Here is a 26,813-nt window from a genome sequence, read left to right on the forward strand (position 1 = left end):
GTAAATTAAATTTGTATAAAGGACTTGATCAAACCTTACCTCTCTAACTCAAACTTTAAATTTAGAAAATTTTACAAAACTTATAATCAGTGACCATTCATTATTAATTGAAAAAGGAAGGCATTTTCAAATTCCTCACTTTGCAAAAAATTCAAAGTACTAGATGATGAAAAACATTTATTAATAATTTAAATTATTCTCACAATTCAAATATTAGATTAACATATTTTAATTGCATTAACAGAGAAAATAATTCATTTGCTAATCTCACTGACAATGACATTTATATATATACTTTAACTTAATCCATCTACACCAACACAAGTGAATAACCTAGTTTCCTTTATAAAAAAGGTCAATGGAACTGAGGACAGGGGACCCTTTAATATTTACCTGAATTTGTATATATATATTGAGTTACTTAGTTATTGACTTTATTTGTTTTTGTTGTTGTTATATGTCACAAACTGTAAAGTTTATATGGCAATAAAACTTTGAATTGAACTGAATTCTTAATGTTTTGCACGTACTGCAAAGACAATAACAAAACCAATGGGATGTCTAAATTAAAACTGAAGCAATTATTAAAAGACTATGAGGAATAAAAAAAACTATAAATTACTTGGAAACTCTGACATTGTTTTTGTTATGAACTTATCATGACTAAAAATAAATAGTGTAGGAAGTTTTCCTTGTTTAATAATTTTTTGCAAATGTAAAATCCTTAAAATTAGCTAAAAAAAAATAATTTTCAACCAGCTTAAACCCTTTCAGGTGTGCTCAAAATGCAGGATTTTGCATCTTAGATTACAAAATTTTTGCCCCCCAAACCCCCCTAGCTGGTTCGGGTCGCTTTGTGACCCTCACCGGTGTCGGACTAGTGGAAATTATTCAGGACTAGTAAATTTAAATAATCACTAGTCCTCTGGACTAGTACCCTCAAAAGTTTTTGGTGCAGACTGGTATGACAAACTTTTTAATAGTGGATCCCCTATATTTTATTTTGGTCTTTTTAAGGTTCTTGATGAAGGAAATATAATGGAGTTTGATCATCCATATCTGCTCCTTCAAATTGAAGATGGCTACTTTTCTAAAATGGTGCAGCAGACAGGTCCAAGTGAAGCAGAGCATTTACTAAGCATTGCCAAGGATACATATGATTCTTCTGGAAAGGAGGTTGAAAGGGTGGTCAGTACATCAGATGTGAACATAGATGAGTCAATGTGTATGCAGGAAGATAGGAGCAAAGGTGCTTCAATGGAAATAAACGGGAATGCTGTAATGGTAAAGGATTCTGGGAAAACAGAATTAAACGGTGGAATAAATGTAGAACAAAAGGAAGATCAGACAAAGTCAGATTCAAATCCAAATCTTTCCATTGACAGTAATTCTGTAATTGAGCAGAAATCCAACGAGTTGACTGAAGCAGCTGATAACGAGAACTCTAGTATTCAACATTCCAATGAAAGTGAAAATAGTCCATTACTTAAACAATCACATGATCAGAAGAAATCACATGACACAGCCAAAAAGTCACCTGATACTGTAAATAATGCCAATCTTGCCAATGGTTTTCACAGTGATTCAGAAGAAGCAGAGGAAACAGAACATCTGATTAATCATGATAATCAAAAATCTGATTAAATCTTTTTTTTTAATTTTAAATATTATCATTTTAAATCATTTATTGCAATTGAGTCTGATCATCAATTTGGCATTATGGTTTGAAGATCTTTTGTGATTGGTATACTATTATAAGTATCTTTTAATTTTGAAATTTGAAGTGTGTACATTGGATGGAAGAATTCATGATTTTTTATTTGAATAATTTAAGATGTGTTAAATAATGAAAGGTGTTGTGATTTTTATGATTTGAATGATTACAGTGTGCTAATATGATGATAGACATTGTGATTTGTTTGTGTTAGAATATCTGCTACAATGTTATTGTTTTATTATTGATCATGGATGATCTGTTGTAGGTCTATAGTAATTTGTTATCATATTTTCTGTACTGTCCATTGGTAGGATTGTTTATGATTGAATAACTCTAACTTAATTATGGTTTAACAATTTATTGTAAAGGTAAGCCTTTGTGAAAACCGTAGAGTGTCCTGTACGTGTTTTCTTTGGTTTTTGTTTGATTGTTCAGTTGCTGTCTCACAAGTTCTACTCAGCGAATTCCAATAGTAATATTAAAAAAAGATAACATGGTTTTCAAACTTAATGTTAGATTAGTTCTGAATCTATAAATATATATAAAAAAATATATTGCAAGGTTTTAGAAATTTTTACAGATGTAAATATTGATTGTTATTGATTGAAATCAATTTATTTCAAAACTATGTACATGCAGGTACTTGTAACAAAAACTGAGTTTTCTATGGGTATAAATCTAGTAGAAATTTTTACAGATGTAAATATTGATTGTTATTGATTTTTGTTTTTTTTTATTATACCATATAAGAAGACACAGGTTGAAGACCAGTGAGATGAAAATTAATAATTATTGAATTCAGTTAATTACTATAGAAATGATACTTTCAGACTTGACATTTATTTTTATGAAATGTCAAAAATTAAACTCATCAATAAAAAGGAAATCAGAAAATCTTGCAACAGTCCAAACTTATACACTAATTTGACATTTAGAATAAAATATGGAATAAGAACCTCTAATTCATATCTTCACACAAACACTTTTAAAATCTGTTCCTTTAGTGCTGTAAAGTATGTTATTGTCTCAGATTACCTCCCCTTTTTTAGCATTAAACAAAACAAAATCACAAGTTTTGGATTTAGAATTTGGTCTGACAAAGGCACTGTTGCAAAACTTTCTGATTTTCTTTTTAATATACACATTCCAAATTAATGAGCTCAAGAATTAAAGATCTTTGTTCCTGGTGATGAATATTTGCATGTATTTTAATAATGAATACCAAATTATTATTTAAGAAAAAAAATACTTTATTTTTGGCAAAATACTCCATGAGGATGGAGAGTTTTTCATGTTTAGATGTAGTTTTTTCTTCTTTCAAATGTCATTTAAATTAGAATGATTTATCTTGGAAAATATTGAATATTATTTAACAATGAATACATAGTTTCTTTTATAAGATCTAATTTGATATAAATAATTACAGCTAGATTAGTATTTGATTTATGTATAGAATAAGGTCATATCTGAAATGGTTGAGTGCCTTTGCTTAAAGGTTGTGATATATAATTGTTGCTTTATCTATCAACTTAGATTTTTATAAGTAATTTTATATGAAGACCATGTGCATGTTATATTTTTCATTGAGCATTATTTTCTAAGCCGTTTGTTGTTATGTAAAAGGATATCTTTGACTGATGAATTTACCAGTCTTCGACTTTATATATGTAGCATTCAGTTCTGTTTTAATGTAGAAGCTAGTCAAGTATTATATTGATATTTAATAATTACACTGTGATTATAGTTGATATTTTTAACATAAATTTTTTTCCTTAATACAAGTTTTCAAATGAAGAAAATGTGTATCATCTTTGTACATAATTATTATATCATATTGGTATATTAAAATATTTGACTACAAATGTGCATTCATTTTGTATTAACTGTGCAGAACATTTGTGATATACAATGATGTGTTAGTCAGTAATTTCATTTAAAAGTCTTTTAAACTTGTTTGCTTTTACATTTATGAAAACAAAATACGGGAATATTGGACGACAAAATTAGTTTCAACTACATTTACTACCTTTGAAACACATTGTTTGGTGTATAATGATAACATATTTCATAACAATTTTTCATTTTTAAAGACACCATGAATGATTAAAGGTTTGTTTAATTTTTGTCTATTGTCATTCATTGCAGTATAAAGGGAATAACCATACATTGTCTCAGATATAAATCTTATATACACATCATGAAAGGATTTTCTTTAATACATTTGTTTTTATCAATTCATTTTAATGTAAAACTGTAATTAATCATCGATTGAAATTTTTAGGTTTCCTTTTCTAAAAGTCTGTTATTTTTAGAATCAATGTATATATGCATTTTCAGTAAAGTGTGTGTTTTAAGGGGTTATCTCAAAATGTTTAACTTTTTTCAATAAAATATAATTTGATTGGTAGAAACAATGGACAACTACTTCAGTCTGCTTCATACTTTATATAAATTAACAGTAGGGGTTGGTTGAGGACTCAATTTTATGACAAAAGAATTACTCAATTTTCCAATTGTCAACTTTCCATTTTTATGTAGCAACATGTTGTCATTAATGTCATTTTATGTCCTTTTTTGATATACCACTAATGCTTTCCTAAGTTGGTATTTTATGTCATGTTTCTCAAATTAAAAACATGTAAAAACTCTCTATCTGTATAAACTATTTGTTTCCAACTTCACATATAAAAAGATACACAATTACCAATCATTTACATTTTCGAAATGTTAAGTTATGAGATGATTCCTTATACTACTTGTTAAATATTTTTATATTGATTTTTGTTAAAATGACATCTAGTCTGTATATCAGTTAATAAATCGGGTCGAATGAGGTAAATAAATGATTGCAAAGTGTTGTTGTTTTTGTCTGTCTGTTTATGATCAACATGAGGTGTGGGATGTTTTTTTTTTTAATAAGACAGCAACTTAACCACACAAACAAGACCACATTTTCCTTGATGCAAACATTATCCTTTGTCACATTGTCAAGGCCATACAAAAACTACCACTATTAGAGGTAGCTATACAGATTGTATTGTGCTTAATCTATGTTGCATCGTTTCTAGTTGGCATAAAAATTTTCTTTTAATGATTCATTTATTTTATTCAAAAGTATGTAAACTAGATGGGATTGTATACAATATAAACAAAAAATATCACAATTAATAAAAATATTTCTGAAAAACATAATTCTTACAAGCACAGCCGAGCATTTAGAAGTAAGTCTGGAATAAGACTTCTAGTCTTTTAAAAAACTAGTACTTGGTAATAAAACATACCTCCAAAATTAAACATATTAAATTTATCTATTTCTTGATTACTTTAAACTGTTTAATTAAGCTAAAATGAAATCATTCTATACATGTATAGCAGTATCTGGTGTAGACTTATTTACTTATAAAATCGTTGTCAAAGGTTACAAAGTGTACACCAGTTGCTACTATAAATGGAATGTGCTATTAAATTGTCTACCAGCATTACCTCCATCAAAAGAAAATAGACCTGAACTAGATAAGCTATGAATACTTTAGGTAATAAGCTTCTAAAGAAAAACAGTTTTTAACATGACAAAAATATAGAATTTATTATCAGCCATAAAGTCTGTATCTTCTCCAGTTACTTTTAGAATCTACTATCAGCTCATTGAGGAAAGATATTCATATGTATAAGTTTGAAAGGTCTCATCATTATAAAAAAGCTTCAAATATGTTGTTTTAATATGCGGTGAATGTTTACGAAATATGACGACTACAGTAACGCTATTGATGTAAAATCAAATATCTACAAAATTATTGAAAAAATTACCAATAAAAAATATGACATAATCATTGAGAAATAACATGTACTACAGATTAGTTCACAAAAACGGGAAAAGACACATTACTATCAATGCAGAATTCTCAAAAACAAATATTTGACATAATATGAACAAATGGAACAAGGTTAACAAAACAAAACAAAACAGAAATGGCAAAGTCATGGTGGATACATTGTAAAATAACATTTTATTTCTTAATATATATAACCTTGTATTGAAAACAAATACGGGAGTGATCTGTTTGAAATTTATTTAAAATATGTAATTTTGTTTAAAGTTGTGGAACAATAAACTTTTCACTTGTGATGACATTGTGTATTTGTGAGGTTAAAACTAAACAGAAAATAACTTCGTCAGTGCCCAGCTTTAAAATCACATTTCATATATTATATAATCAAATAATGTACTTCAAGCTAGTTAAACACGTTATTACAACAGACATGACTTAGTATAAATTTGTTTTTACTAATACATTAAAAATTGCAACGGCTAAATTATAAATATTTCAAAAAATAGGTTTATTACAATGCAGATAAATAAAAAAAAAATTCCTTACTACTAGAACATGTAGAAAGTAAGATAAATTTCCTTTATTTCAACAATCTTAAATTCATCTCTGACATCTTATGTGAAGTATCACTTCTCTTTAAAGACTGAAATATATTATATGCAGATGAAATGCTAAGTAAGCAACAATGGATATTTTTATGAACAAAACTTAGTCTAAATAACTTTCTACAACCATTTAATATGTCTGTAAAGCTACCAATAAGTAATATCTACTTGTTCAAAGTCAATATAAACAGTAACAATAGACCCCAATCAGGGCTGAAATGCATAGATGTCGTGCTTCAATTCATATTATGCAGTAACTTCATCTGTCATCCATTAATTATCCTCTTGTTTCTAAAAGTAAATAAAGGCACAATAAGTTCCTGTTGTAATTGTCAACCATACTAAAGAGTAAGGCTCATGTTTTTAAATTGATAATTTATATTAAGGGAAGCAGGAAAACAAATCCGTCACTTCAACTACATAATTTATTGAAACTAGATGTGTCAAAGCGACACGAATGGCCCCGCCTCAAAAAGATGAAAAATCTGCAATTTCAATAACACATGTGGACACAAACATGATGGTAGTCTCACATATAAAAAATCAGCGCAAAATTTGGAGGCGTATAGAAAAATGTCTGTTTAACTGTGATTTTCAACAATTTTCAAAGTTGTAAACCCTTAATTTTGGCAAAAATTAGTGGAGCAGAACAAAACTTAAATTTGATCTGTAACTCATCATGAGTAACCCACATACCAAAAATCATCCCAATATCTGAAAGCATTTTGAGAAAAAGTCTGTATAACTGTTTTAAACAATTTATCAAAGTCCATAGCCCGTAATTTCGGCAATATTTAGCTGAGCGGAACAAAACTTAAACTTGATCTGTAACTCATCTTGAGTAACTCGCATGCCAAAAATCATCCCAATATCTGAAAGCGTTTAGAAAAAGAGTCTGTATAACTGTGATTTTGTCAAAAATTAGCCGAGCAGAACAAATACTTAACCAAGATGAGTTACAGATCAAGTTTAACTCACATGCAAAAAATCATCCCAATATCTGAAAGTGTTAAAAAAAAGTCTGTATAACTGCGATTTTCAACAATTTATCAAAGTCCAAAGCCCGTAATTTTGGCAAAAATTAGAGGAGTTGAATGAAACTTAAACTGGATCTGTAACTCATCATGGTTAACTCACATAAAAATTCAGCCCAATATCTGAAGGCGTTTAGAAAAAATCTGTATAATGGTTTGTTGCAGAATGACAGAATTACGAAATGACGATATTACGGAATGACGGACTTAGGGACCAGGGTAAAACTATATGGCAACAACAACTTCGTTGCTGGGCTATAAAAAATGTTTCTGTCACATACTTATATTTAAATGTAATTCATAACAAGAAATTTAAATTCTTAATCTTTTTCCACCTTACAAAATCACTTTTAATGTCAAAAGTAAAAATATTATAATATGATAAGAGAATGATTATATCTATGCACATTAACAAGTTGGTACAGCCCTATATTTTTTAATCATTTCTTGAAAACTTTCATCTCAGCTACACTTTTAGTACAGAAATGTTGAGTATAACTATGGTGTTGATAAAAGGACTAACAGAAAGTAAGAGATACCAGTACCTTCTAATGAGTATGTTGTCAGACACATTTTTTCCATCTTATTTACTACCTTCCTGCAAAAGTTTTCTGAAAAATAAAACAGTTTCATCAAAGGCCTGTTATTCCGTGGTTTTTGTTGATAACTTGTTTCACATTTAGTTCTGTTGGGGCCATTTATAAGTGAGTATACACTACAGTATGGGTACTTCTTATTGTTGGAAGACCAAATGGTGACTTAAAGTTGCTTACATCCACATCATTACGCTTTTGAGTATAGATATCTCATTGGCAATCATGCACCTCTCCTTATTTTTATATGGTCTAATTCAAATTTAGAGATTTAATAAAGTTTTTAAACTGCTATGACTTTGAGTATAATTTTTATGACACATTATTCTTCAGTTAAATCATATCAACATTAAGTATCTAACCATTCCTGTATATTTCTCCTCCGCCATCTCCATAGTCTTCCCTACCATGTAAAGAACCTCTCTGGAGTTTACGTTTTACTGATGAATCTATCAATGCATCCATAAGTTTGGCCTAAAAGATGAAAATGTAAAAAATGCATAGAATGTCAATCTGTTAAAGTAAAACAGGTGGGCTACCTCAATACGTTTTCTGTATCAGATGATAAACTCTATAAATTTACAACCTATAAAGCATTAAAATTTAATAGATTATAATCTTTATTAAACTGAAGTTCAACCCCCTTTGACATAGATGACTGTGTACAATTTTCTAAAACATGTATCAATTTGAAAACAAAACAGATTTATACCATCTTTTGACTTACAAATTTCAAAAAAATATTCATTATATTTGAAAAGTCTTCCAATAAAGCTGCATCTACATATTATTTACTATGTAACTCACACACATTTGTATTACGTCATGTACTTCAATTGTTCAGCTTATAATCACTCTTATCCCTTCTTTATTGTAAAGTAAGTATTATATTTTGTGTTTAAGTAAACCTAACCCAGAATATCCAAGACATCCCCAAAAATAACACACTATCTCAGCATTACCTGTCTTGAGTATATCTGTAGCACTTTAGTATTACAACTACCCCCTTCTTTACACAGAAACTGTACCAATAAGCACGGTATTAGATCATCTTCATCTTCATTCGTATCTAAATTCCATGACAGTTCTTCATATGGTACTGCCAAAATAACTTCCTACAGAATAAAATTATGTTAGTTGAGCCACAAAATATGGGCTATGACCCTAATTTAGCATATACAGTTAACTCTCGTTGTCTCGAACTCGGTTGACTCGAAATTTCGGATGAGTCGAAGTTTTCACGTGGTCCCGAAATTTGTTCCATATAAATGTATGTAATTCGACTCCTGATGAGTCGAAATTGGATGAGTCGAAATTTCGGTTGAGTCGAACTAAATTTACGATCCCAAGGTTCACAAAAGCATTAAAAATTCATTATTTATCTCGAACTAGTACACATATGTCAAAACATGACCTCCAGCATTTAAATGGATTGAAGAGTTAATCTGACAATACACGTGTAATTAAATTTCCAGTCACTGACCACTGTATTGATTTATGACATGCTATTTCCACGAGTGTTTACCTAAGATTATCTTTTATAAATTTTTTATAAATAATTAGTGATGCATTGTTAATGTTCATGAAAAAGTATTTAAAATGTTTACAAAACAATTAATTGTGATTTACACTAATAAGCTTGGGTGTGTATAAAGTAAGGATTATGACTTCCGTTGATGATCACCTAAAAACTACTCAATCGGCGTCTTTAATCTTGTTGTATTTTCTTTTGAAAAGAAAGAGTGAGATAAAACAAAATGAAGAGGAATCAAAATTTTCTAAAGTCTCTTGTATCCAAGAATAAACAATTTTGTTAACTATAAACGACCTGAATAACGGAACTATTGATTGGAAACTACTCTCTCGGATAAGAGCCATAGAAAAAGGTTGTAACGGAAACAATTGAAAAGTAAAAATAATGTTATTATAATAATGAAAGACCTTGACATACAAGTACATCGATTTGATACCAGAATATCGATCTCCTTCCAATATTCACCCGGATTTATTTTAGCTTTACCAAGCTAAGCAAGAGTTGTGTCCCTTGTTCTGTCAAACTTCCGGTTTTCGTTTGAGTCGAACTATGTGTATCTCGAAATTTTTCTCTGGTCCGGCTGACTTCGAGATAACGAGAGTCGACTGTATTTTTAAAAGTTCAAATAAATTTGCCTGCATTACTGACTATGATTGCCTTTATGTTTTAAGTCTTACAAAAATAAAGTTATACTACAAGTATCACATAAACAGATCATTATCAATGATCCATGACAATGAGGTCAAGTCACCATCAAGGTCAGAGATATCAAGCCAGATAGACATATCCAACAAATAAAGTCTATGTCTTTTGATAAACAGTATTTTTGGGGAAGATTGCATGCTGTTTCAATCAATGTGGTACTTTTTGAGACAAAAATCAATAGGCTTGTTGATGTTTGCTTAAATGTGTTATTTCTTTACTAAATTTATGCACAAGTTTGTATGTATATAATGCAAAGGAGCATGTCTTTCTTGTAATGTTTAGGACATGGTTTAACAATCTTCTATGATAACTGACATAAGATTGAATGATTTCATATGGTAAAATTTAGTACTTGGAGCTGCTTTTAGGTATCAAAATAAAAATATTCCTTTGATACAGTAACAGATTACTACATGTAAAATAATTGAGAATGGAAATGGGGAATGTGTCAAAGAGACAACAACCCGACCATAGAGCAGACAACAGCAGAAGGTCACCAACAGGTCTTCAATGCAATGTGTTTTGGTTTTTTTATTAGTACTTACCCAGTTATGTGTTTATTTGCTATCTATTAAAGTGCAATTCCATGGGTATTTTGTTTTATTACTTTTTACTTTTTGGTCCATTAGATATTTACAAGACAGTTTACTCAGCCAAATATTAATGACCCTGTCCAAAAGTGAGAAACCTCATCAGTGATTGGCAATGTCATATTTGTATATTTTTTTTTTTAGAGAGTTGAAGAATTTGGTGTTTTTTAGTCATTATAAACTTTTCTGGGTGTCTATAAAATAAGTAACAATTATCAATATTTTACCCTTATGCATTAGGTCTTCTAGTTGATACAAAAATGTTCTGATTTTCTTCTGATACTATTTTACTTACAGGTTTTTCCTTATCAGTAACAGTCACTCCATCTGTATTTATTGCAACTAAAACTTCAGTTTGCTGACAACCCAAGATAGCTTTCTTTACTTTATGACAAGGTTTCTCTATCACTCCCTCAAAGAAGGCACTCCTGTTAAAATAAAGCAAACAAAAATAGTATATGTCTATTTTTTTCACACCTTTTGGCTTTATTGAGTTTTGGATTTTGATTTCATTTATGTTTACTAACATTTTTTTATACATAATAATAATTTGCTTAAATTAATTCTATATAATTCTATAAGCTTGAATCTGTCAGATTGAACTTAAAGTAACTGGCACCTGACATAAGGTTAATATCATGAATATTGCTTTATATCTTTAACTTGCATCTAGAAATTGACAATGTGGATTGGCTGATGATTTCAATTTTCCTATTGTTAACTACCCATTCATGCATAAACAAATTCCAGCACATATCCAATGGAAATTTGAAGTCCTCTTTTCCACAATCATGACATCACCAAATGTGACACATCACTAAATATTTAATTGTGATAAGCACCACAACAACAGACATGTAGAGCAGGAATTGCAAACCCTTTCAGAGTACTTGAGTTTAAAAACTTTTTCAGTTTGGTAGGGTTTATTTGCTCAATCTTAAGTTTTTTGAAGTAGTGTTGTTTGTTTTTGCACTTATTTGTTTAACCAAAGTGTTTCTTTTACTTTTGATTTTTTTTGGCTATCTTTTCCTACTAATTTAAAGATGGTTTGGTCAAGTCAACCAACACCCTTATGTGGTAAATAATAGAAAACCTACCCATAGCATGGATACTTCCAACATATCTGTAAGTACTGTCTGTACAAATCTCTAAGAACACTACCACGGATTTCATGTCTGTGATTTGCAGATATTTGTCTGTGTGCTTCCATAAACAGTTCTTCACATGGACGTTCTTTTGACTTACCAATGTGTAACAACTGTAGTTTGAATTTATACATGTGTGGAGGGTAAAACTTGCTTAGGTTGGCTCTGTAATGAAAAATGATATTGCATTGGCTCTATCACATGGCTGAGCAGGTGACAAGTTTTTTTAATGTTACACTCTCGTCCAGATCAATCAAAAATTGATAATTTAAAGGACAACGAATTGAATTTACATCAAGTAATTTTATTAAAAATACAATGCTTAAGTTCTACGTTTTGGCTCAAATTTTATTATTTGACTGTCAAAATAAAAAAATAAAACATCTTGCTTCATTTTTGTTGTTTTTTCCAAATACTCACAATGTTATTATGTACGTGACGTCATAGAAAATACTTTTAAAATAAAATTAATCGTTTATGTCTGAATTTCTTTAATTATCAATAAAAAATTGATGTTCCATCAACTTGGTAAAAATTGAAAATGTCCGATGATGAAAGCGACTGATTGGGTAAACAACAGGGCGACTTGTTTTCGCTTTTTGGAGTCAGTGAAAGCAAAGTGACAGTCGGAAAAGCGACTTTTTACCCCTAGTCGCCTGGAAGCGTGAGCCCTGGACACAACCATTATTACATCTCCAAACTGAAGAGAGAACAAGCGATTGATTTAGAATGATGTAATAGCAATGGCGTGACTTCTATTGGTCGCTAGATGGTCCAACAATGTATTCACAAATCTTTCTAAATCAGCCAAGGGTGGAGAGTAGGGGTACTGGATCTTAACCCTCAGCTAGAGGAGATTGTGCCACAATTGACTTACCTATACTGAGATGGAACATGATTTTTTGGATCATAGGGACCCAGATGTATCAAAGCCTGGATTCCTGCTAATGCATGATAGTCAGAAGGATCCATAATATATCTTCCCTCTGCAACATTAAACTTGGCCTCATGGTACAGTAAACACAAAATGGTTTCATTAGAGGACTGAAATAAAGCAATATATATTATTAAAAAAAATACCAATGACATTAGAAAGAAGTCCAGTAAAAATAGATTTAGGCCATTGATACAAATGTATATATGACACTCTTTTAATTAATGGAATAAAACACATGGTAAAATTAAATATTCAAGTTTCAATTATTTTCATGAGTACAAGTTTTCATAGATCAGAAATAACTGTATTTGCATGGATATTTGATTTCATGGTTTTTGAAAAGGCTGTTAACATGCCTATGGAAATTTGTACTTAATGAGCATTCAAATTAAAATTTCGTGCTTCACCACAAATCGACATAAATTTGTTTCTCATGAAAAAAATGAATCCCCAGTAACCAGAACCAAGGATTAAAGACTGATAAAATTCAAATTCTTATGAGGAAGACAGAATTGAAAAAAGTAAAAAAGAAATCAATTTTCCATTTTAGAGAGAAATATATATCTTCAAAAAGCTTTGAACTCTCTTGTTGGTTATGTTAGTATTGGTGTCCCAACTAATTGGAATTCTACAAACACTAGCGGTGAATCTGAAAATCATAGGGTAATCCAAATCTATCAATAACGATGACATCAGATTGGTATTTTACATCCAGTGGCACATACATCGAGCATTTCATGTTGTCAATAACACAAACGATATCCTCAAACTTGCTGTGACATGTGGGAAAACTGTATCATCCCAATTATTTGTCTAAAGCATATTATGTTGCATCATTAATAGTATAAGCTGATATATATTTTGCTATTATTGCAAGCAATCAATGTTATACTAAAGTTTCAAGGATAAAATTTCCTGTCAACAAATGTTTGTCTTTTCAATTAAGGAATGACTGTTATATTTTTTCTGTCTATGAAGAAATAACATCAAAAATGTGGTGCACACTGAATAACCTGGGTTATTTAAAGTGTGCACCACATTCTTTATGTTATTTTGAATAGGCAGAAAAAATATTATAGTCATTTCATATAATTTAATTCTTAATTCCATGTTAAACCAGGGTAAATCATGAAAAAACGTTGATGACGTCATGGTCACATGACAAAATTATGTCTATAAGCTGATAAACAAAATGATGTCAGCCAATCAGAAGACACGTTATAACAAAAATTAAATTATTAACAAATATGTGAATTAAAAAAATACCAGGGCTTAAGGTGTCTGGTAATGATAAGAAAATGTTTGTAATGAGCCCATTGAAACTAATTTAAACCAAAAAAACTATACTTTACAAAGTTGATATTTTAAATATAAATTGTATCAACCTTTGTGGAATTTGTTGTTTATATGTATAATACAAAGCATGTGAGCTTGAGTAAATACATCACTTTATATGTTCATAACTAATAAAGTAAAAAGAATTAATTTTCCTATGCAATATTTCATATTACACATCTTTTAATTAAAAATTCTTATTCATTTATTCTCCCATCTTGTATTTCATCAGTTATTCTTTAGAAAAACCAAGTAAACTGGTGAGCTAGTGCTCACTAATGGTATCCCTTCTTTAAAGTATTTGGTAAACAGGAATTTAAAAAGCAATGGATATGAAAAGACAACACATGGTAGAACATGATCACATGTCAGGATTAAAAATCTGGAATATCTTTCCTGTGGTTTTAATTACGATATTTTTATCCACATAACATTATTCTGCTTTTTCTATACTTTATACAGTTCAGTTGTTTATCACGGACATTACCTTACAGAGTGCATTTCACATCTTAAAACCTTTATGTGATGCACATTAAAACAAGAATGTGTCCAAAGTACACGGATGCCCCACTCAATCATTTTCCATGTTCCATGGACCGTGAAATAGGGTAAAAATCTAATTTGGCATTAAAATTAGAAAGATCATATCATAGGGCACATGTATACTAAGTTTCAAGTTGATTGGACTTCAACTTCATCAAAAACTACCTTGACCAAAAACTTTACCTGAAGCCAAAAACTTTAACCTGAAATTTGCACTATCATTTTCTATGTTCAGTGAACCGTAAAATTGGGGTCAAAACTCTAATTTGGCATTTAAATTAGAAAGATCATATCATAGGGCACATGTATACTAAGTTTCAAGTTGATTGGACTTCAACTTCATCAAAAACTACCTTGACCAAAAACTTTAACCTGAAGCCAAAAACTTTAACCTGAAATTTGCACTATCATTTTCTATGTTCAGTGAACCGTAAAATTGGGGTCAAAACTCTAATTTGGCATTTAAATTAGAAAGATCATATCATAGGGCACATGTATACTAAGTTTCAAGTTGATTGGACTTCAACTTCATCAAAAACTACCTTGACCAAAAACTTTAACCTGAAGCCAAAAACTTTAACCTGAAATTTGCACTATCATTTTCTATGTTCAGTGAACCGTAAAATTGGGGTCAAAACTCTAATTTGGCATTTAAATTAGAAAGATCATATCATAGGGCACATGTATACTAAGTTTCAAGTTGATTGGACTTCAACTTCATCAAAAACTACCTTGACCAAAAACTTTAACCTGAAGCGGGACAGACGGACGAACGAACGGACGAACGAACGGACGGACGGACGAACGGACGCACAGACCAGAAAACATAATGCCCCTCTACTATCGTAGGTGGGGCATAAAAAGCAAAAATCTAACGACAAGGTTATTAGGATGTGTCTACAAAGCTTCAGTACTAAAATTATGTGTAAGATTAGTACAAGAAATGTTACCTTATACTCGCCATAACCTCTTATAGCCTTCAATGAAAGTCAATGAGTCATGCATTATGTTACAATGATTGTTTATATGAGATATCCATGTTGGTATGGATGAAACATAAGCTCAAAATCCAAAAATTCTATTAATCCCTGTGTGTTGTCTGTTAAATTGTTATGTTGAATGCAAAAAATTTGGTCCATTTTTTGAAAAAGTTATAGATGCCAGAAAAACTTTAACCTTAAGACTGTATTTTAAAGGAAACTGCAAAAAAAAACAAGTCCATCTATCATTAATACAGAATATTGACCAAATTTGGCTCTGAAAACTGAATTTTGATCATAAAACAGCTTCATACAATTCCGTGAATATTTATAAAAAATTATCTACAGAGTACAGACTGAACCTTAATGCTGACAATGCCAGTATGTTAGATTGTAATATCACTTTGGCAATAAAAGGCTTCAGGCTCAATAAAAGCTGCTTTATAAAATGTATGACAACCAAATAAAATGTATAACAACCATCCAGGTGATTCTTTATCAACAATATTGTGAAAATCATCACATTATTTCAATAGAAGCAAAGACAAATTTGCAAGAATTGTACAATCAATATCAATATAACTTAACATGAATGTTATAGTAAAAACAATTGTGAAAAAAAAACTTGAGTATGGCTTGTAGAACTATTTTAAATGTAGGTCTTTTTCACTATAAATACAAACCTTCATTTCCTCTTCTAAAGTAAGGAAGACATTTCTCTGAAACATTACAACTGGTTCATCTGAAAGGAGTTGAGAGGTATAATAGTGTCTACAAAAATCTCATGATTAAATTGTAAATTTTGAAAAAGTCCTTTTTTTAGTTGTCTATTCTGTATTATACAGGGTGGAGTATCAAGTACTTTTAGTAGTCTTCTATTCTAAATTCTGTAACTTGTCAAAATTGAGGATGATTTCAATACAGTGTAGTCACTTGTATTCAGATAAAGTCCATATGATGTCCTTTTATTTTTTACTTTTTTTATTGTTTTTTAAAGTCCAGTGTTTTCCCTAGGCTATTCATGCATTGCGGTACCGCTACGCATAAAATTCAGCTGCCATGCATTTTACTTAGCCGCCATGCATCCGCTATGTGTGAAATTTTTATTATCTTAATATAATGTGAAGTGACAAAATTGTGCAGTTGTTTCAAAATCACTGAACTGATAATTGATCATTATTAGATGCAACGATCTGATTTTACAATCACGTTGATTAGATAGAACAACATTCAAGACTTCGATTACATAATAGAAATCTGGAGTTCAAATTGTTTTTATGATAAATATTATGGCCTCACACAGCTTCCAAATAGCCTTCCGTTGAACATAAAAAGTAAACCTTTTGCAGTATAAATTTTATGTTTTGAAATCGTATGTTTGACATCGTTAATTTATTAATTTATTTATATATCAAACGCAGTTGATTAGTTGTAACAGAGAATAGTATACAAATCATTGGTTTGAAAAAGTGATAAAACTTTGACCTCTGTAGTAGAGTTCAAACAATATATGGGTCACTGAATATTTCAGATCATCTGTTGTTGTGATGAATGATGTCAAAGAATATTATATTTTTTAAACTTATCTTTCAAATTAGTTTTAATCCAGAAGAAAGTAAAAACATTGATTGACTGTACCTTAAGTTGAATATCTATATCCAAATTAAATTTATAAAGGCTGTAACCAATGATCACAAATTGAATGCTTTGTTTACAGTTGTTGAATGCCATGTTATTTTTATTTTTTTTGGAATATTTGGGAAACCCCTTAACAGGAAACAGTTACATTTCATTGCTATTTATAGACAGTAAGAATTTCCTTTTGATTAACTGCTTAGATTTATTAATGAAAAACTAATTATTTCCTAGGGTGAAACTGATAATACTTTAATACTCTAGACCTAGGGGTACGTAAAATGAAAAGGGGGACTGGTTTTTTTGGGGTGTTATTTTTCATAATACATGTATAACAAATATATTATGCTTACCAGTCTGAAAAGAAATGTTTAAATGGATTTTAATTCTGAAAAACTCAATGTTGTTTATTAATTCCTTTATTGTCCACTAAAAATCAAAAACAAGCTACATGTAAAAGGTATTTCAAACATATATTATTGGCTTTATAAGAAAATTAAAGACTGGTTTGTACCTGTAGTAAAAATAAACCTGATAGAGCCTAAAAAAAATTCTACAGTGCCCTTGGAAAAAACTATTGAATCCAGACTGGCCTTTTGAGAAAATGTTAAGTATAGTTCCAGACTGTATTGCAGATTATTGTTAAGTTTTCTCAGCAGACTTGCACAATTCATTACATTAGTGTTATAGAAATAATTCTACAAAACAACACCATGCGCCGCATTGTAAATTCACCTCAAACCCACCATGCATCAAAAATTTTCTAGGGAAGACACTGAAGTTGCCATCACATGTATACATAAAACCACAAAAAATCCTTATCAATTCACAAATGTCAGATACTCATAAATTGTTTGTTTATAATTTGCCTCTTTGTCAGACATCATGTCCAGTTCTAGTGACTGTTTAGTAATTTAATATATACCCCAAACAGTGGCAGTGATTGTCTAAATCTGTGTCCATTTTTACCTTTAATTGTGGACTGAAATAATTACTCCGAACTTCTTACCTCGTGTAATTTCATCAGCACTTGAGTCTGTATACATAGCACAGAAATCATCCCACAACTGGGCTAACTGGAATGGTTTGTGGTGATTCTTTAATCGAAGTTCTGAAAAATTGAACAAAAAGGTTAACTTAATATGTACGATACATTGTGTTTGGTTGTAACGTATGACAAAATATTCCTTTAGATTTTCAGCTAATACAAAAACATGTAGACGTTAACCTAGAATAATTTGAGCAATTGTCAAATTGAAATCATTAACAGTTGTAGCAAAAATATTCTTAAATAATATTGTTCTATATTGAACTTCATAACTTTGTTGTTTGTGGATTGCTGTTTCAATAATATAAACTGTAATTAATTTTAGTAATATTAGACAGAACATTATCAGGCTATTAAAACAATTAAGTCACAAAAATGATTAGTTGACAGAGTTCTCCAAGTTGTGTAATGGTTCACTGCACATATAGTCCTATGACACAAATATAAATTGATGGTCTTAATAAAATCTCACAATTAAATCAATTTAAGGAATGACTGTAACATTTTTCTGTCTATGAAAAAATTACATAAAAAATTTGGTGCTCTCTGAATAATCCATACAGTGTATTCTTCAAAAGTATGCACCACATTTTTTAGGTTATTTTGAATAGACAGAAAAAATATTACATCTTAAATTAAATTATGTTCATGTGATTCATATGACTAAATTTTGATTTATAGATTTTGTTGGTACCTAGAAGTGGTGATACCAGCCATACAGAGAATACATTTTCACTCTCCGGTGGAAGCCCTCGTTGTTCTAACACAATTTCAAACAAATCTGCTGCTTCAGCCTGATGTCCATCTTCTAAATTTACATGTATGCCTTTACGATCTCTCAACCACAAAACTATTTCAACAGCTGTAATAAAGGAACATAATTACATATTTTGATTATTCAAACATGTATATTAAACAAAATAATTGATTTCAACAGTAGTGTACTTTAAATAAGTTTACTCTTTAAGTATTCATGATCAATTTACCTATTTTCTCTTTTGGAAAATTTTCATTTAAACAAAAATGTTAAACCACAATTAACATGATTAAGCAATCAAAGTGCTTGTGAGCACTGAAGGGTGTTTAATGATTGCATTCATATTGCAGTGGAAACTAAACAAGAAACGTTGCAATGTGATTGGCATTTGAAAGTAATACATGTACAAGAGCATTTAATTAAGAATTGAATGCTTCTTTTTGTAACTTCATTGGGGTGTAAAAGCGTTGACCGAAGTACATTTTGTATGAAGCGCAGAAGCGCTTCATACTAAAAATGTGCTCACGGTCAACGCCTTTACAACCCTATGAAGTTACAAAAAGAAGCATTTAATACTTATAATTACATTTTTTAGCAATGATCATGAAAACACAAATTTTATTATTGTTTTATTTAATTCACTTGTGCACTTTATTGTGGGACCACGTGTTATCATGAATGAAAAGTTTTATTGATCAATGCAATTGCTTACGGAATAACACGGGATGTTCAAGTTTGCCAATCAGAATAAAGTATCATAATGAAACATACATCTAATGTAATTATAAGGCAATACATGTACAAGAAATTTGAGATATAAACAAGAATGTGTCCAAAGTACACGGATGCCCCACTCGCACTATCCTTTTCCATGTTCCATGGACCGTGAAATTGGGTAATAATCTAATTTGGCATTAAAATTAGAAAGATTATACTATAGAGAACATATGTCCTAAGTTTCAAGTTGATTGGACTTCAATTTCATCAAAAACTACCTTGACCAAAAACTTTAACCTGAAACTCCCACTTTCATTTTCTATGTTCAGTGGACTGTAAAATTGGGGTCAAAAGTCTAATTTGGCTTTAAAATTAGAAAGATCATATCATAAGCAACAAGTGTACTAAGTTTCAAGTTGATTGGACTTCAGCTTCATCAAAAACTACCTTGACCAAAAACTTTAACCTGAAACTCCCACTTTCATTTTCTATGTTCAGTGGACCGTGAAATTGGGGTCAAAAGTCTAATTTGGCTTTAAAATTAGAAAGATCATATCATAAGCAACAAGTGTACAAAGTTTCAAGTTGATTGGACTTCAATTTCATCAAAAACTACCTTGACCAAAAACTTTAACCTGAACGGACGCACAGAGCCACAGACCAGAAAACATAATGCCCCTCTACTATCGTAGGTGGGGCATAAAAATTATAGTTGTTTCAACACAAGGGCCTGAAAATAGTCTTCAACAATGTATATTAATCATCACTATCTGTACTGGTTTTTCTAATTGTTTTAATTTGTTTACAGCTGTTTGATGATCTGCTATTGTTCACATTTTTACTTGTGCTCATTAATAGTTGTGTCATTGTCTATCTGGCGCCAATTCCTTATTTTAATATTACATGTTATTTTGGGGACTAAATATTTTTAACAACAAGAATGTGTCCACAGTACACGGATGCCCCACTCGCACTATCATTTTCTATGTTTAAAGGACTGTGAAATTGGAATAAATTCTCTAATTTGGCATTAAAATTAGAATGATCTTATCAAAGGGAACATGTATACTAAGTTTCAAGTTGATTGGACTTCTACTTTATCAAAAACTACCTTGACCAAAAACTTTAACCTGAAATTTGCACTATCATTTTCTATGTTCAGTGAACCGTAAAATTGGGGTCAAAACTCTAATTTGGCATTTAAATTAGAAAGATCATATCATAGGGCACATGTATACTAAGTTTCAAGTTGATTGGACTTCAACTTCATCAAAAACTACCTTGACCAAAAACTTTAACCTGAAGCCAAAAACTTTAACCTGAAATTTGCACTATCATTTTCTATGTTCAGTGAACCGTAAAATTGGGGTCAAAACTCTAATTTGGCATTTAAATTAGAAAGATCATATCATAGGGCACATGTATACTAAGTTTCAAGTTGATTGGACTTCAACTTCATCAAAAACTACCTTGACCAAAAACTTTAACCTGAAGCCAAAAACTTTAACCTGAAATTTGCACTATCATTTTCTATGTTCAGTGAACCGTAAAATTGGGGTCAAAACTCTAATTTGGCATTTAAATTAGAAAGATCATATCATAGGGCACATGTATACTAAGTTTCAAGTTGATTGGACTTCAACTTCATCAAAAACTACCTTGACCAAAAACTTTAACCTGAAGCCAAAAACTTTAACCTGAAATTTGCACTATCATTTTCTATGTTCAGTGAACCGTAAAATTGGGGTCAAAACTCTAATTTGGCATTTAAATTAGAAAGATCATATCATAGGGCACATGTATACTAAGTTTCAAGTTGATTGGACTTCAACTTCATCAAAAACTACCTTGACCAAAAACTTTAACCTGAAGCGGGACAGACGGACGGACGGACGGACGAACGGACGCACAGACCAGAAAACATAATGCCCCTCTACTATCGTAGGTGGGGCATAAAAACAAAATATCAACGGAGGCAAAATGTTCTGTCTCTGATATTAACTCAACTACGTACTCCTTAAACATTTATATGCTAAACTTTGTCCAACTATAAGTATGCTACCTGTATATTTACCTCCATCCATTGCCTTTTCATGAGCTTTCTTTACTAACTGTTCATGCTCATCATCTCTCTTCCTGTATCGCTAGAAAAAGATGAAGAGAAATTTTGTATTTTGTTATAACTAATTTAAATGATGTAAAAACTCATAAACATTCAACATTATTTTGCAGAAATCAAGGAAAACAAATTAAACATAATGCCTTGCCACACGATTTGTGTTGTGTGCAGCAAGGGTGATATTTGAAAATAAAAAATCTGAAGCATCTTTCAAACCACTGAGTGCACCTTGATTGGCTTTGTCTTTAACCTCTGTTCCTATCTAAAGGATAAAAATGGTCTGAATCGTGCTTTGAAATCAATCTACTTTGCCAGTCTTCGAACAGGTTAGGCACAAGTCAGAAAATGTTGGATACGTGTATTCCCTGCTTTCAGGGAACCTCCCTGATTTCTGGTGTAAAAAAGACCAGTTTAAATGTGTTTTTATTTTTCAATTAATGGCATGAAATTTACAAAAAGACACGTTTTACGTTATAACTGCATCAGTTGAATTTGTTATTCTCAAAGTATTCTAGGAACAAAACATAAATAAGTGAAGCCTTTGTTTTTCTAGAACTCAAAAAGCATATACATGTAAATTTTTTGTTTAGGAATTAATTGACCAAGCTGCATGATCCAGGTGAAACTGAACATAACTGAATTATGTTCATTTCTATTGAAAATTTGTATTCATTGAATTTTAATTCCCAAGTGATTAACATATCTTTTCATCTCATAATTCGATGATCAAGGTATGAATTGGTGAACACAGTAATTGTTTTGTTGTAAGTTATGCATCAAATTAGACTTGAAATAAGCTAGTTTTTTAACTAATAAAACACTTGCTATCATTAAACATTGTTATCACATGTAGAATGTGTGCTTTTGTAGATTTCATACCATAAAATGAATAGGAAAAAAGGAGGTCCCTGTATACTGATTGATTTGCTAAATGTGAGAGATATTGTGTATAATTTATCTGTAACTACAAAAACTGTAATGCGTACAATTAGCGAAAAATTAACTGTATTAGATAACACGGAATGGCATGAGGAAGTTTTTAATGATCGACATAACTGATTAACTCACAGAACGGCAACAAATTACGAACTTATAGGCAATACAAACAAAGTGTGAAAACCGAACAATACATGTATGTCCGTCTGAACATTTCAAAACTGAGGATGAGCGACGTACAATGGCTCTGTTTTGCTCCGGTTCACTTCCACTTGCGTGTGAGACGGGAAGATACTCCAGGCCGCCTACACCCATTGAAGACAGAATATGTGTGCTGTGCGAAACTAACAGCATAGAAACAGAAAAACACTTTCTAATGGAATGCTCATTATATGACGATCTTCGATACAATCTTTTTAATGAATGCTCAAAACTTATTGAAGACTTTCAAGATTTTAATACAAACAGAAAATTTATTGAAATTATGAATTGTACCAATATCCAGTATTATTGTATAGCAATATAATATTTCCCACAGAACGTAACCAAAAGTTAGCGTGCAATAAATTTTAATATTGCACTAGTGCAATAAATCTTCAAAATTCATGACGTCATTAACGACAAAATCTTAGTTTAAACCAATTTTTACTTTCAAATATTATATTGCTATACAATAAAAGGGTTATTGCATGAATATTGGGGAATATTGTCCCTCGTAGAACATATATTGCACTCGCAAGCTCGTGCAATATAAAATTCTACTCGGGACAATATTCCCCAATATTCATGCAATAACCCTATATTATTTTTGCAAATGTTTACATAAATTTTATTTGCGTAGAAAATTATTTTTACAGTAATATTTTCAATTAATCAATTTTTAATGCATTTATTTATAAGATTTTTACCCAATTTTATAGTATTTCATATTTCATAGTTAATACATATATCTTTTTTAAACTAAGAATTATTTATATTTTAAGCTACTTGTTCCATTTTGATATAACTTTTATGAGATTATTTACAAGTTTAAATAGTATATTTTTGTATATATTTTGGTTTTAAGGATCAGTGTCTCATAAGTCATTTTTTGGCTGGATATTGATTGTTATTTGTATGTATATGAACATTGTGTGAATGACTTGTTTCAATCAATATGTGACACTATAATAAACAATTTTATTCTTTCTATACTGTTTTTAACACCAGAAAACTGGGGTGTACACTGAATACAGGGAATACCCCACTTTTCTTGACTTACAAAATGTATCTTACCTGTTGAATTTTGTTGAATTTTGTAAAAATTCAATATAGAAAAATTATATCAAAGAAATAAAATAAAATAATTTGCCTACCTACCTACCAGGGCTCACACTACTTCAGAATTATAGGGAGAAGTGACTTCTCTTTTTGAAACTGATAGGGAGAAGTGGTGAGATTTGAAAGAGAAGTGCTCATTCGCGCTGTGCGATACAATGTTTGGATTTTACAATAGTATAAAGGGCCATATATGTAAATAATGTTCTTTTTATACTGTTCAATTCATATCTGAGTAAAAAAATTACAATTAAAGTAACATTTGAAATTAAAAGTTGTTTAAGCTTGTGAGAAACTACCAACTAAATATCTAGCACTAAAAAAATAAAAAATATTTAAAAAAATGTAAAGAAATTATAATATATCAATTACAATTTAATTAAAAATTATCTTGTGTATGACATTCAGTGTTTCTCATAAAAAAAATATAAAAGTTATTAAGCTGGGCCATAATATATTGATATTAGTATAATAGTCTCAGAGTTAAGTAACTTTAATCAATAGTTTGAAACAATCCATAAAAAATATAAGGAATTATATACACCAATCAATTAGATGTAACCAAAAGTCTCTTAATGCGTGTGGAATGCGTAATTTTTCCCTTTGGGATCAATATTCTTCTGTCAGCTGTTCCATCCGTGCGTCCGTAGTAATTATTGTAAAAGTACGGATTTCGGTCATAGCTGGTCCGGTTCAGATCCGTAGATTAGAAATCGGTCAATGGCGGACGAATGCAAGAAAATTTACAAAAATAAACGATGTTTGACAAGTTATTTGGAAAGAAACATGACGTTTTTAATGCAATAAATAGATTAAAATTTACTGGAGGCAACTTTTATCACGTTTAAATGAAGTAACAAACTTATTTTGCCGCCGAAATTGAGGTTGATGTACGTTTTCGAGTAACAAGCACCGGTACTTGCAGAAATGCACGAAGTGATAAAAAGTTGTATTTTTATCAAATAACCTGCTACACACTGCGAAGACAATGCTTCAACCTCTTTTCAAAAGATAATGAATCGTTTATGTCTGAAATTTTTTAATTATCAATAAAAATTTGATGTTTCATCAACTTGGTAAAAATTGAAAATGTCCGACGACGGAAGCGACTGAAAGCGACTGTCGTCAAGAACAGGGCGACTTGTTTTCGCTTTTGGGGGTCGAGGAAAGCGAAGTGACGGTCGGGAAGGCGACTTCTTCGCCCAAGTCGCCTGGTAGCGTGAGCCCTGACCTACCCATAGTGATACCCTGATAACCTCAGTCGGGGACGGGAAACAAAGATATTTTTAATGTTGGCATAGTATTTAAAAGGGTGTATTTCAATCATTTTCACTTTCATATACAAATAACAGAAGGAAAAACAAAAAATGTCTCTAACGTTGCCATGTTCGTGGGAGTAAACAAAACATAGCGTTTATCCTCCATAATATTGAAAAAATATGGGTTTTAATTACGAAAATTATTGTTCAAATAACAATTATCTGATTGAAGCATTTAGCTTTTTCTAAGAGGAAAGTTATGCACAAATGAACCGAATGAACAATAATGTTTCTTTTACCTCTGCCATTTCGTTTACAAATAGTAAATTTCTTAATATTGACGGAAGAGAACACGACCATTTTCCGCATTAAATTAAATTGGTCAACTCCGTGAGTTTTCAATTACATTTTTCTTCTTCTTCGGAATCGTTTAGTTGTTTTGATATTATGACCAATATATTTAGAAATTCTAGGTCAACGATTGAAAAAATATGATCTAGCCAATGAATCGAATAAGAAACGGTTGAATGGTGGTATTTCACTCTAACTTGACAATTACCGTGACTGAAAAACCAGAGACATATATATATATACACATGTGTATATGTCTAATATACACATGTGTATATGTCTATATATACCATGTGTATATTTGTCTCTGCAGAAACGTACCACTAGCTTTCAAAGGTTGAAGGATTGGTGTATACAGTACAAATCCTTGGTTCAACCTGTTTCTTTCCAATATTTAATGATGCGGTAAGGATTTCTCAATCAACAGTTGCTAAACTTCGTTTGAAACATGTGAAAAGTTTTATATTAATTTAGATCAAATACGGCCCATTTACAATCTGCTATGCAATATTGGTTTTAATCATTGTTGAAGGCTATACGTTGATCAACTGTCCGTCTTTATTCTTTCTATACTGTTTTTAACACCAGAAAACTGGGGTGTACACTGAATACAGGGAATACCCCACTTTTCTTGACTTACAAAATGTATCTTACCTGTTGAATTTTGTAAAAATTCAATATAGAAAAATTATATCAAAGAAATAAAATAAAATAATTTGCCTACCTACCTACCCATAGTGATACCCTGATAACCTCAGTCGGGGACGGGAAACAAAGATATTTTTAATGTTGGCATAGTATTTAAAAGGGTGTATTTCAATCATTTTCACTTTCATATACAAATAACAGAAGGAAAAACAAAAAATGTCTCTAACGTTGCCATGTTCGTGGGAGTAAACAAAACATAGCGTTCATCCTCCATAATATTGAAAAAAATATGGGTTTTGATTACGAAAATTATTGTTCAAATAACAATTATCTGATTGAAGCATTTAGCTTTTCCTAAGAGGAAAGTTATGCATAAATGAACCGAATGAACAATAATATTTCTTTTACCTCTGCCATTTTGTTTACAAATAGTAAATTTCTTAATATTGACGGAAGAGAACACGACCATTTTCCGGAT

General features: G+C 30.6%; 2 protein-coding genes across 14 annotated transcripts in view; one reads left to right on the forward strand and one right to left on the reverse strand.

Annotated features, from left to right (window-relative positions):
• The window catches only part of LOC143068696 (ATP-binding cassette sub-family C member 4-like), a 135,362-nt gene extending 130,788 nt beyond the window's left edge, over window positions 1-4,574 (forward strand). For all 8 annotated transcript variants that reach the window (XM_076242940.1, XM_076242942.1, XM_076242945.1 and 5 more), the window contains exon 26: window positions 1,018-4,574. In XM_076242940.1, the coding sequence (XP_076099055.1) occupies window positions 1,018-1,644 (627 nt within the window). In that variant the 3' untranslated portion in view covers window positions 1,645-4,574. The remainder of the gene's footprint in view (window positions 1-1,017) is intronic.
• A 223-nt stretch (window positions 4,575-4,797) lies between these two features.
• Window positions 4,798-26,813, reverse strand: part of LOC143068698 (FERM domain-containing protein 8-like) — a 28,358-nt gene continuing 6,342 nt past the window's right edge. The window contains exons 1-13 of one of the 6 annotated variants that reach the window (XM_076242950.1): window positions 26,744-26,769; window positions 21,780-21,849; window positions 18,926-19,093; window positions 18,193-18,294; window positions 16,232-16,290; window positions 15,519-15,545; window positions 12,631-12,797; window positions 11,706-11,918; window positions 10,904-11,036; window positions 8,742-8,894; window positions 8,142-8,253; window positions 7,726-7,797; window positions 4,798-6,443 (exon numbers count right to left, since the gene is read on the reverse strand). In XM_076242950.1, coding sequence (XP_076099065.1) covers window positions 6,430-6,443; window positions 7,726-7,797; window positions 8,142-8,253; window positions 8,742-8,894; window positions 10,904-11,036; window positions 11,706-11,918; window positions 12,631-12,797; window positions 15,519-15,545; window positions 16,232-16,290; window positions 18,193-18,294; window positions 18,926-19,093; window positions 21,780-21,849; window positions 26,744-26,752 — 1,299 coding nt within the window. In that variant the 5' untranslated portion in view covers window positions 26,753-26,769 and the 3' untranslated portion in view covers window positions 4,798-6,429. Of the gene's footprint in view, window positions 6,444-7,725; window positions 7,798-8,141; window positions 8,254-8,741; window positions 8,895-10,903; window positions 11,037-11,705; window positions 11,919-12,630; window positions 12,798-15,518; window positions 15,546-16,231; window positions 16,291-18,192; window positions 18,295-18,925; window positions 19,094-21,767; window positions 21,850-26,743; window positions 26,770-26,813 lie in introns of those variants that run through there. The other 5 variants (XM_076242949.1, XM_076242948.1, XM_076242954.1 and 2 more) reach the window with 5 other exon arrangements.

This window comes from Mytilus galloprovincialis, chromosome 3 (genome assembly GCF_965363235.1).
Source record: "Mytilus galloprovincialis chromosome 3, xbMytGall1.hap1.1, whole genome shotgun sequence".
Lineage (NCBI taxonomy): Eukaryota > Metazoa > Mollusca > Bivalvia > Mytilida > Mytilidae > Mytilus > Mytilus galloprovincialis.